The sequence below is a fragment of the Centropristis striata genome, chromosome 6 (genome assembly GCF_030273125.1).
Source record: "Centropristis striata isolate RG_2023a ecotype Rhode Island chromosome 6, C.striata_1.0, whole genome shotgun sequence".
Lineage (NCBI taxonomy): Eukaryota > Metazoa > Chordata > Actinopteri > Perciformes > Serranidae > Centropristis > Centropristis striata.
Window position 1 is genome coordinate 9,913,612 of NC_081522.1, and position 12,294 is coordinate 9,925,905.

The 12,294-nt window shown below is 38.7% G+C and overlaps 1 protein-coding gene across 1 annotated transcript; it reads left to right on the top strand.

Annotated features, from left to right (window-relative positions):
• The first annotated feature begins 1,875 nt into the window (after positions 1–1,875).
• LOC131972890 (ubiquitin-conjugating enzyme E2 Q2-like) lies at positions 1,876–11,567 on the top strand. Its single transcript, XM_059334674.1, has 13 exons — positions 1,876–2,110; positions 4,967–5,071; positions 5,198–5,320; positions 5,406–5,462; positions 5,546–5,698; positions 6,762–6,846; positions 6,947–7,007; positions 7,098–7,188; positions 7,274–7,332; positions 7,983–8,031; positions 8,116–8,211; positions 8,988–9,054; positions 9,144–11,567. The coding sequence occupies exons 1-13, from the start codon at positions 1,952–1,954 to the stop codon at positions 9,173–9,175; spliced, it is 1,137 nt and encodes a 378-aa protein (XP_059190657.1). The 5' UTR covers positions 1,876–1,951; the 3' UTR covers positions 9,176–11,567.
• Positions 11,568–12,294: the final 727 nt, after the last annotated feature.

A 12,294-nucleotide genomic window follows, 5' to 3' on the forward strand; every position in this document is an offset into this window, starting at 1 on the left:
CAGTTTGTTTGGTCCTGGGGGCATTTAGGATCTTAACTGAGGTGGGCACAAATTAATTCCTAAAATGGTTCAGCCTGCAAGTTGGGACTCTGAAGCGTCTACCTGATGGTAGAAGCTGGTATTCTGTGTGCAGAGTATGTGCCTGGTCAGACAAGATTTTCTCAGCTTGTCTGAGCACAGACTGCTCGTAGATGGACTGCATGGGGAGCTTTTCAGATCTCCCCATCACCTTCATATCGGCTTGAATCAGGCGCCCAATTTTTTATCTCAGCTGGACAGAAAGGTTACCATACCAAGCAGACATCCCATACCTCAGAATACTCTCTAACACCACCTGATAAAATAAAAACATAATTCTCTGGTTGACACCAAACACCCTCAGTCTACGCAGGAAGTACAGTCTTTGCAGGATGGCACATGCATTTCTTCTTTTTAGTTCAGCCTTTTTTTTAAACTGTAAAAAAAAAGGAAAAAGAAGTAGAAGACATTGAACCACACACACAAAAGAGGCCAAGAACTACACAGTTAAGTCCAAGTCTTGTTCTATTTTGGTCCTTGATGTGAATATAACATATATGCAAGACTTCAGTTCATGAGGCAACATTACCAATAAGCTAACACAATAAATATCTACATCATGACCATTAAAATACATCCAAACAACCAAAGAATTATGAAGTAGAGAAGGGACAGGGACTATGAATTAAAGAAAATAAATTTGGGGTTAGAGGCTTTAGTGGGTTAGTTTGGAACTATAGACGTTTTAGGTTATAGTTTGCATTAGTTTATTTAGTACAGCTCCATATATATCATATTCTGCTAAGTACACTATGACACCATAGACCACGTTTACATGTGTATGACGCAGCCACAGAGGAATCTGAACTTATTTGACCTCCAAAAGACACAACATGGCTTCTACATTGCTTGTTTGACTTGTTTGAGGGCCTCAATGGAACCTTTGCCTCTGGGTCCATGTTATTTGAAAGTTTACACAGAAGTACACAGAGTACTTGGGGCAGCAATGGAGACAGGGCATTCTCCATTGCTGCTCCCACCCTCTGGAACTCACTCCCAAAAACCATCCGCGACTCCCCTTCACTGTCTATCTTCAAGAAATCCCTCAAAACTCACCTCTTCAAATCTAGAAAAGCGCTTTATAAATTATATGTATAATTATTAGTCGTAGTAGTAGTAGTACACAGAACACTACAACTGGTAGCTTTATTATATTTTGTACAATTAAAACCCATAAACCAACCAGCATTCCTTTAATGGAGTACTATTTTGTAGCCAATGTCATTCAGTTTGTGGTAATTCCAATATACACACTTTTATTAAGACATAAAAACCACATGAACACAGAATAAACAAAAAGTTTAAAAGGTTATAAAACTGGTGAACGGCATTGGACCAGACGGTTGTATAACAATAAAGTTAATATTGGAATTTCTGAAGAATTTTGCAATTACTAAAATAACCAAAAACCAACAAACACACAGTGACTCTGGGGTTTTGGGGGCCCCTGGAGGTCTAGGGCCCTGGGGAAGCTGCCCGGTTTGCCTGATGGGTAACCCAACCTTACTTTTAAAAAAATGCTTGTTAATTATATTTTGCATATTCATTATATATACCCTATAAATGTTATTTAGAATGTATTTATCTTGCTTTTTATGGGCTTCTGTAGGTTGTGAGCACATACGCTATTAAATGAGTACCAAATAAAAACATGTCATGTAATAATAACATAGCAGACAATAGTACAAAATAAAATTAAGTTAAAATAATAAGTGTCAAATAGCAGTGACAGTGTTCATAGACCTAACCCTGCAGCCCTTTGTTGTTGTTCTCACGCTAATGTGCGAGATCCGTAGACCGACTCGACTGCGCGGTCACATTCCGCCCCGACTTCCCCTCTGCCAGCGGCCTGGTGCTTTGAGATGAGTACAAGATGTCGGTTTCGGGGCTAAAGGCCGAATTGAAGTTTTTGGAGTCAATCTTCGACCCAAACCACGAACGGTTCAGAATAATAGACTGGAAACCCGATGAACTCAGCTGCCAATTCAACGTAACAGGAGAGAAGCTGCTGATCATTCACTGCAACATCACGGTGAGTCCAGGCCAGCTAACCCAGCCACTGACTATCCACTGGAACCAAATCATTCCGCTGAAGGTTCCGTGTTTACAAATTAACTGCGATTAAAGTGGTCGCTTTTATTTTCATACTGCGTTTAAAGCCATCAAGATTTAAATGAACCTGCTGGCTGAAGTAAACACCACATCACCCGTGTTAAATCACTTTGAAAAAGTGTAGAAGAAAACGTCGTTTAGTAACGACGCTGCGGTAGCTCTTTGCTAGCCTGTTAACTGAAAGTAACGTTCACGTTAGCTTGTCTTGTTAGCCAAAATAACTGCGTTACTGTTACTACGGCTGCTAACTTTCCAACTACTGAACCCGAGCTATTTTAATTTTAAATCATATTTAGCTTAGCCAAAGGGGGACTACAACACCACATCCGTTTTAAAGTAAATATTTTTTTCAAACATCGCATTGATGTGAACAGGCATACATACCACTGAATGTCCCGTTCATGTATTTAACGTTAAACAGAGGCGGTTTAATGGAATGTTGTTTTCTGCCTTTTCAGTAAATAGACCGATCCCTTTTGCGAACTTATATTAAAGCTGCGACGTTAATGGTCTCTTTATCAGGACATCAAATTATGTAAAAATGCGATATAATGTAGACATGACGGAGTCTGCAGTGTTTTATACGTAACGCTATCAACTGATAATGCGAGATTAGCTGTAAATACATTAAATACATTTTGATAACGTCAAATAGGCCTGGTATTTTTTCAATCATTTCAACACTAACTCAATGACATGGTGTACATTATTTCTAATGTAAATAATCACGCTAAGTTAACCATCATAAAGTGTAGGTGATGTCACTAACAACCGAGGCTCCCTTTCGTCATGGCACATGTTTTTGCATTTTCAGGTGGTGCAGATCATTTACACACCATCCTGAAAACCTGACCACATCCTCATCTCTAAGACTGCGCACACACACACACACACACAGACACCGTTACACTCATGCTTCAGATATGGCTTGTTAAAATGTTTTGATAGCCATGTCATGTTGAGACTCAAGCTGTGTCAGTCGTCTGCATCGTCTTTGAGTCAGCTCAATCTCAAAAGACGCCAGAGAGTACGTTCACTATCGCAATCTGGATCTAGTAAATGAGAAGTCAGTCAGTCCTGTCCCCTGGGTACCCCAAGCCCTGTTCTTTTCCCACATCTGATTAACTGTATCACCAGCTCCAGAGTGGCTGGACCCACCTGATTTAGCCGATTGGTTATAAGAGAAGGTGGAAATAAAAATGCCTTAGTAATCCGTGGTGATGCACTAATGTCCAATGAGGGTGTCCCCATTGAATTTGGCTTTTTAATGGTTAGTACTGCTTTCCAAAAAGATATGTCAGTAGCTTAAATGTTGCTTGTTAGCATCCACTTCAACATATAAGTCATAAATATATGACTTGGTGCTTAGCAATGCAGAAGTGCCTGAACAACAAACAAACATTAATGCCTCATGTTAACCACAGTCTGTCCTTTAAGGTAATTAAGTTCAAATGTAATACTTATATGGCTACATTGTCAATGCACAGTACTTTAAGCCTTTGCATGACTAACACCATAATTATACAACTGCCTTGAGTTGTCTGATTTGTTTGAAACTCGTAAACATTGGACTCTTTCCCATCGCTGGCATCCATCCTGTATATAACATGATGCTGCATGATACACTCCCAGTGTCATAACCTAACCCATCTGTAACTTTAAACCCAAACATCACCTTTGGTGTAAAGATGTATGCAAATATGTGTGATATTTTCCCTTCTGGAAATTAGACATGGAATCATTACACTGAAAATGATTACATTACATATAGTAATTAACACACAGTTTCAACTTACTTGGTAGACTGCAGAACAGGATGATGAATTAGCACTTATACAGGGTACATATTCAGCGATTTATTCATATCACATGCTTTGAATTCATAAATCAACAAGGTTTTATGTAATATCTAAGTTTGGATGACCATTTTTACCATTTGAAAACACTCCTGGTGTTTATGTGTGTGCATGTGAGACATCCACCTGTCTGGCACGCTCCAGTGTGAGTGAAAGATACAGACGTTGGAGGTTGTCTGTGTTTTTGTCTCTTCCACAGTACATTTTGCAGACAGGGCCCTTGGTGACACCAGAAAGCGTAAAATCTCACCAGCACTTCTGGACTCCATTGTAACTTGTGCGTTTTTCATTGTGTGTAAAAAAAGTGCTTGCACTCTCTTAAATTGTGTACTCTCCGGCAATTCTACCATGACAAATTCGTCAGAGATTAATGTTATGGTTAAATTGCGGTCATATTTTTCTTTTTCTTTTTTTAGACAAGGTCTGTACTCGATCCTGCGACCATTCCAAAAACATTATTTTAATCATCCCTAATAATTTACTTCCATCCACAGGACGGCGGGGCACACTTAAGTCAAAGCCCTGCTTCTATAATTCATTCTCTTGCATCTTCAGTGATGTAAACTGAAAGTCACACATGATTTAACAGCATTATTGAGGTCTAAATTGAAGGTTCAGCGCCGCACTCAGCCACTTGTCGTCCAGTACTGGAGATGCTCTCGCACTACAGCTGGCTGTAGACAAATCATTTTGTTCAGTGGGTGTCTGTGTGGGCTAAGACATTCGGTCTGAAATCATTTATAGCTTTGGAATAAACTTTAAAATTTTATGCAGATTAGATATTGCTGGGCAACATTTTGGTTTCATGAAAGCAGTGATGTTCTCTGCTAAGAGTTAATATACAATCTGTAGGCAATAAAGCCATTAACATACAAGCATGACTGGCTTAATGTGTTTGTCTACTGTTTACTGTGTTGCAGGAATCCTATCCCTCAACACCCCCAATATGGTTTGTTGACTCTGATGATCCCAGTCTGGCAGAAGTGTTGGAGCGCTTAGAGGATGTGAGAAAAGGCAGCACATTGGTAAGTCGGCTGATGTGGATCCGGCTTCCTTATAAGCCATGATAAGGTTATTGCTATAATAGTCAAAACTTGGTTGAATGATTTCATTGCAGTATTGCTGTCTTATCTTGCTGATTTCATCCGCAGCTCCTTCAGCAGTTGAAGCGTCTCATTTGTGATCTCTGTCGGCTTTACAACCTGCCACAGCATCCAGATGTGGAAATGCTGGACCAGCCTCTGCCTGCTGGCCCCATTACCCAAGAGCGAAAGGTAGGCACTTAAAGCAAGAGTACGATTCAGTGTTAATTTTTTAAAGTCACTATTTGTCATCTTACAATGTTTCATCCCTCTGCAGCATGGGCCATCAGATGAGGTGACGTCTGAGGAGGAAGAAGAGGAAGAAATGGGAGAGGTGCCGAAGTTTAGTGAATTCACATTCTTCGTAGTTTAATTTGTTTTACATCCTGTTTCTAAACATAATTTATACACCAACAGCAGGACATTGACCTGGACCAAGACCTGGACCATTACGACATGAAAGAAGAGGAGCCAGTTGATGGAAAGAAGTCAGAAGATGACGGGATCGAAAAAGAAAACCTGGCCATCTTGGAGAAGATTCGTAAAAACCAGAGACAGGATCATTTGAATGTAAGTTAATTCAGGTTATGTTTTCCTTATGTTTTGGTGACTGCAATTGAATGAAGTTCTTTAAATGTTGACATATGGCAGCAACCTCAGTATCACTCATTACAAAAACACTTGAGTCTCCCAGATAGCACTTTTTAGTGAATCAAAATCCTTCCGATTACATTATATTGGAAAATAGAGAGCTTGCCACTTGCATATGTCATGAATGAAACAAATAAAAGGACCGGCCTTCTCAAGACTAGTTTCACATTTGTAGTTAATTGAAGTTTGACATAATTAAAACTCTTAAGAATCACGTTTGATCTGTAATCACAATTTGTTTGCTTATAAGGCTGAAACACTGAACTTTCTAGTGGCAGCTCAAAGCATGTTCACAACCTAAAATTATCTATCAATCTGAAAATTAGACAAGCAGCATTGCGTGTGAAATGTGGATTATCCCTCGCTTTGTGGATCAAATGTTTTCTACACTGCTTTTTACTAATAAAAACAACAAGGAGAGACTAGAGAATCTGGATATTAGGTGAAATCTGACCCTTAGTGGCACCCAGCTCTGCTCCTGGATGGTATAGTACAGCCACTGGACATAAATTCTTCTTTTTTATTCCTTCTGTCAGTTCCACCATGTTCAGATCAACAGTAGCACTGTGTCCAAAACGCAGACTCATCGTTCCTTTCACTGCTGACACAGTGTGGCTGCTGCCGCAGAGGGCTACAGCAGGAAGAAAAGCAGGGCTGTCCAGCAAAAAGTTTAGCTGGCTCATAACTTCCACAGCAGCACAGTCTAACATAATCAGGATAAAAGATGGTGCTGAAATGAGGAATAAAAAACCAGGTTATAGTTTGTTAAATGATCCAAACTTAATGAAAAACTGAATTGATTCCAACTGTTGAATTCATTCAGATTTTATAGGGATACACCTAAAGAATGATATTTTTTGCTGCCATTCATTTAAAGAATGTCAGGATCTCTTGATTGCCCTGATGTAGCTGAACCGGCCTTTATAGTGTACCGCATCTTATTGGTCCAGGTGTCCTACCATCTGTGTGATTTCTGTTGCAGGGTGCAGTGTCTGGCTCTGTGCAAGCCTCAGACCGTCTAATGAAGGAACTCAGGGAGATCTACAGATCACAGAGTTACAAGACAGGTGAGTGTAATCAGTGACACATTCCCCCACATTGGGGACTTTTATTGTTCTGTCATCTCTTCAGCAGATTGAAGTAAAGCGCTGTGCTTGCATTTCACAGGTATTTATTCAGTCGAACTAGTCAGTGACAGCCTTTATGAATGGCATGTCAAGTTAAGGACGTAAGTTGTCACTTTCAGATACTTTTATAATTTTCAAATATTGTGTTGTAAAGTCTTCTGTCAGATTTGACTTGGTGTTCTTTATTACAGGGTAGACCCAGATAGTCCATTACATAGTGACTTACAGGTCTTAAAAGAAAAGGAAGGAGTGGACTACATTCTGCTCAATTTCTCTTATAAAGTGAGTCCTGAAATAATAATTGTCATTTATTTTTATTTGGAGATTTCTCAAGTCTGATGGTTTGTTTGTTTTCTTCATATGACAGGATAATTTTCCTTTTGACCCACCTTTTGTACGGGTTGTCTCACCTGTGCTGTCCGGAGGGTGAGTGTGTAGTTATCTCCCTCTGCCCAGTTTGCACATGAAACATCAAAGTCCCCTCACTGGGACTTGATCCACATTTGTTGTGTGCGCTATTTTGAACTGGATGTAGGACTTTGTTGGGAGATATTTTTTTTGCAATATTAATTTGTCCCATCGTAGATGATGCTAATGTCCATGCTGTAATTTGCTTGCGTACAACCTAATGTCAGATTCTTTTAATGAATCGCTTTGTGCTTTTTAAGTGCAGGATGGACTTTATGTTAGTACTGCGTAGCAAAGGCTATGTGGTTTGCTTATGACTGGCTGCAAAGTATGGTCTCTGACTCTTAAAAGCAGATAAAAAGCATCCCAATACATAAGTGAAATTAGGCTGTCAAATGCATCCAAGCAAGACTTTTTGGCATCTACTTTAGTGCTTTATCTCAGTGATACAAATATGTCATGCAACTCAAATCACATTAAGAAAATTTGGATTCACAACAGTTTCTAGATTCATATTGCCTCTTTGCAAAAATCTCTCCCTCAAGGCACATCTGTTTGAAGCACAACACATTTGCAAAACATCAAATGTACATACCTGCTTTAATATATATGTATATATAGTTTCACACTCCCATCGTCATACTGAATTTTTTATATTTTTCTTCCAGTTATGTTCTAGGAGGAGGGGCCTTGTGCATGGAGCTTCTCACAAAACAGGTTTGTAAATTAGTTTGATACACCATATGACATAATTTTTCTCAACAGCTGAATTCATTGGTCTGTGTGTGTTTTTTTTCTCAGGGCTGGAGCAGTGCCTATTCCATAGAATCTGTCATTATGCAGATAAATGCAACTCTGGTTAAAGGAAAAGCCAGGGTGCAGTTTGGAGCCAATAAGGTAACTGATGCTGCACAACATTCACAACATTTAGACAACACATGTTAAAACAGCTGCATATTGTCGCTGCAGAGAGAGGTGTTGGATCCTATGGGGATAACTAGAAACACACACAGTTTCTCATCAAAGGCTATCATGAAACAGCTGTACACATTACATGTCTGAAAAATGAAAAGAATAAAAAATGCAGTAGCCGGTTCATGCAAGGGCTGAACATTCAAATCAGCATTTTGATGTAACCACATGCAATTTTTATATTACAGGCAACAATTATTTATTTTTACATAATCGAACCAACCAGTGTCCATAACACCTGGTCCTTCTGGCTTCAGGTGACATCTGCAAAATAGATGAAAAAAAACAACTGTGCAAGCTTTGATCATCAGAATACTACTGTAAAAATGGTCATGGCTGAGTTTAAGAGAGGGGTCGAGTGAGAGAGCAGCGGGTCACCCAATTGCTGGAATTTTAATGTGTTTTAAATGTCTTGTCTCGGGGTAAATTAACTGTAGAGGCTATTAACTGACAGTTAGACTACAGAAGAGTAAGAAGGTTACAGATGCTTCTTGCCATTGTATGCCTTTATTGGAGCCAATAATATGATGATGAGAAAGAATTACTGGAGAGAGTGATGTGGATTGACATGTAACAAAGTTCCCCTGCCAGACATGGACCTGGAACATTATATCTTGTGTTTTTTCATTGATATTAGTTCATATATTGTAATTTCTACGAGCATTTCCTGTGCATCTAACAGAACATTACTTGTTTTTCAGAACCAGTACAATCTTGCCAGAGCACAACAGTCGTACAAATCCCTTGTGCAGATTCATGAAAAGAATGGTGAGTAAAATCCTAAATTGTTTGGGCCTCAGTAGACGCACATCGCTGTGGATCAGTTGGAAAAGCGGTTTCTCTTTCTGTTTTTCCAGGCTGGTACACACCACCTAAAGAGGACGGATAAGGAGCTTCTACCACTATGCACTGGGAACATGTCTTTGGGTCAAAGTATCTTGTTTTCTTTGGAATATTTTTCCCCCCCTCTGACTTTACTGGGGATATATCATCTTTCTCGCGGAAACCATCTCGTTGGCTCATCTGACAAGTATTCCTTCGCCCCACTCTGGGAAAGACTTTATTCTGGTATCACTTGGCTTCTCCCCTCAGTGTTTTAGTGAGGAGGATGACGTGAGGGTATCACTAGTCCTGTTTTCTAAACATGCTCATTTGTCTTTAAAAAAAAAAAAGAACTTTTCTCCCTTTAAAATTGGGGAAATGCTTTTCTTTAGCTGCTTTGACAAAGTGGGCTTCACAGTCAGTTACCCCTCCTTTAAATGGGATTTTAACAGAAGATTGATTCTGAAGCTCTTGATGTGGCACCTCACTGCACCTGTTTTTATTGGCCACAATTGTTTCCTCTTTCTTTCTTTTGGAAATGAACAGGTACATACATGCAAATATTGTAGAAATATTATTCAGCTGTTGCTTTTTTTAATCATTTGAGCATCCTAGAAAATAAACGAATTTCATATTTTGGAGGCTTATTTTTAAATTAGGAAACCAATCTACCAATCTGTATCTTTTAGCTCTTACTTTTTAAAATATGTGAAGAATATCGGGCCAAGCAGAATCAAAATGGTACAGTGTGGTCAAACTAAGATTAGCCGTTGCCTGTGAACAAATCCAACACTGGTTGACAGTAAAATAGGGCCAATGGACATAAAATATCTCAGAATTTGTGTGTTGCATATCCTGGGAAGAGGATACATAGATTTTCACCTGAAAATCAGAAGAGGCCCATTACAGCATCATATTGGAAGTTTTAACAGATACAATGATGCTAAAGAGCTCTTTTGCCTAATTTCTGTACACAACGGCCCTGCAAGCACTCAGTTTGGCATTTGGTCTTTCTATTGATTATAGCTGTAGAGGTTGATGGCTGGTTTGATGCTGAAAATGAAGCTGTGTGTGCAAAGCTAACATCATGTTGCACAGTCTCCTGCTCTCAGCAGCTGTTAAAGGATACCTAGATTTGATTACAGTTACTTTAAGCAGGAACATATTGGATATACAAAGGGTATCAATGAAGGGTGTTTGCATTTGATTTATTTTATAATTTTGCCAAGTTTAGCAGCAAATTTGTATGTCATATCTTCCTGACATGCATCGATTGTAGTGGTTTTGTCCTGCCCCAGTTTAGATTTGAAACTGCTTCCCTGCTACTCATTTCCTCTCTGCTGATCTCTCAGTCAGCAGCTAAACAACCACCATTTGCAGGGCTTCCTTTGCCACCACAACATACCATTTCTTTTGGCGTGTAACAAGATGGATCATTCAGAACTGACATGAAACTCTGTATCAAACTCTACTTGCAATATACGTAGTACACCATCACTACTGCAGTTCCCCGTACTACAGGGACACACACTGTATCTATCAATCTGTCGGCTCTTTTGCAGTTTATTTGTTAACACTGTCTGCAAAAGTATGTTTGAATGGCAACTCAGGTAACAAACAACACTTAGGAGGGGAATCTGTACATGTTCATGATGAGTTTGGGGTTATTTTCTTGGAATAATTAACACTCTGTATCGCTGACGTTTAGGATTATTCACCTACTGATCTGATCTGATGTCAACAGAAGATGGAAGAGTTTGACAATAATATGGACCACATGTTCCTTTTTAATTAAAGCAATTAAGAGTGAGGACATTTACAGAAAGATGCCATTTTAACAGGATTGCAGTAGCACGAGGGCCGTCCCATGTAATGAATTACCAATAGCCACTGTTGCTTTATTTTCCACCCCAAGTACTGAAGTAGATTTGATTTCCATGTGTATTCTTTAAATATTCCTGATAAAAATATTTGCACAACTGGCAGCAACATGCCTGAAGAGGTCAATTATAACAAACACATTCTGAGCGAAAGATTTTAAAATCAGGAAAAAATGTTTTTTGTTTTCTTTTTTCTCAACTCGCATCCTTTTGTTACATGTCTGATGAAGCTGAAGGGGGAGGAATCATCAGGCCTCATTATCGAGAAGTGTCCTCATCTAAAGGGTGCGTGTTGTCGGGCCACCACTCTGGTCACAGGGGGAGACAGAGATGATTGGAGTTTGATATTCATGCCGTGGTGAATAGACTTGCACACTTCTCTAACTGGACTGTGTGGAAAAGATTAATTTCTATCAACTGTCGATTCATTTTCTGGCACCAACAAAACATGATCAAGTCCGGCACCGTTGGCTAGCTTTGGTTTTCTTTTATTTCTCATTTTCCATTTGAAGAAATTTTGACCATGTACAGTAATTTGTAAACTTGCATCAAGTTTATGAATAAAGAATTTTAAGATTATTGCTGTTTTACTCGGGTCCCTGTGTATTTTTTCACTGCTACTTAGTAGACTGCAGTTGTATTGTGCTGATGTGGCTATTTTATTGCATTAATAGAATCGTTTACTACTGAAACAGCTTTCATCCTGTTTTGATTTCGTATAAAGTGTTGTTTCCTGTCTTACAGATCTGCTAATCCACATCAAAGACTTTCATATGTCATGTTTCACTCAGCTTTTGTATTTAGAATGACAAACTTCCATGTGATATAAAAGTATTCAGAGCCATATTAGAATTAGTACCACAAAAATGTACAATTATTGCATTCAAAATCATGCTTAAGTAAAGGAAGTACTGCCAGCAAAATGTACTTAATGTAAAAAACAGTAAAGGTAATTATTAAAGTTATTGCTACTTATTTTATTGGTTTTAAGTCATGTGTCTTATTGTTTCCATTGGTCAGTCGTTGGTCTTAATAGTTAATTGATTTCACTTTATTCTTACTTTTTTTTAAAGGTTTTAATTTATATCTCAATTAATTCTCAATTCAAGGAGTAAGAAGCGTCAACCTAGAACATTCCTAAATCTATAACTGGATACATTAAACCTCCTGCCTGAGTCTGAGAACTACAACATGATGCATTTTTAAATATATCTTAAAAACACAAGTCTGTCCTCAAAAGCAAACTATTGATAAGAAGTCATTGTGAGTTATTGATGTGATTCAGCAACACTTTATTATTTCCTGG

Excerpts from the sequence above, each read along its gene's own strand:
- LOC131972890 (XM_059334674.1), top strand. The coding sequence starts at position 1,952 with ATGTCGGTTTCGGGGCTAAAGGCCGAATTGAAGTTTTTGGAGTCAATC. Across the intron at positions 6,847-6,946 it reads ATCACAGAGTTACAAGACAG|GTATTTATTCAGTCGAACTA; the intron begins GTGAGTGTAATC and ends TGCATTTCACAG. Across the intron at positions 7,333-7,982 it reads TCACCTGTGCTGTCCGGAGG|TTATGTTCTAGGAGGAGGGG; the intron begins GTGAGTGTGTAG and ends TTTTTCTTCCAG.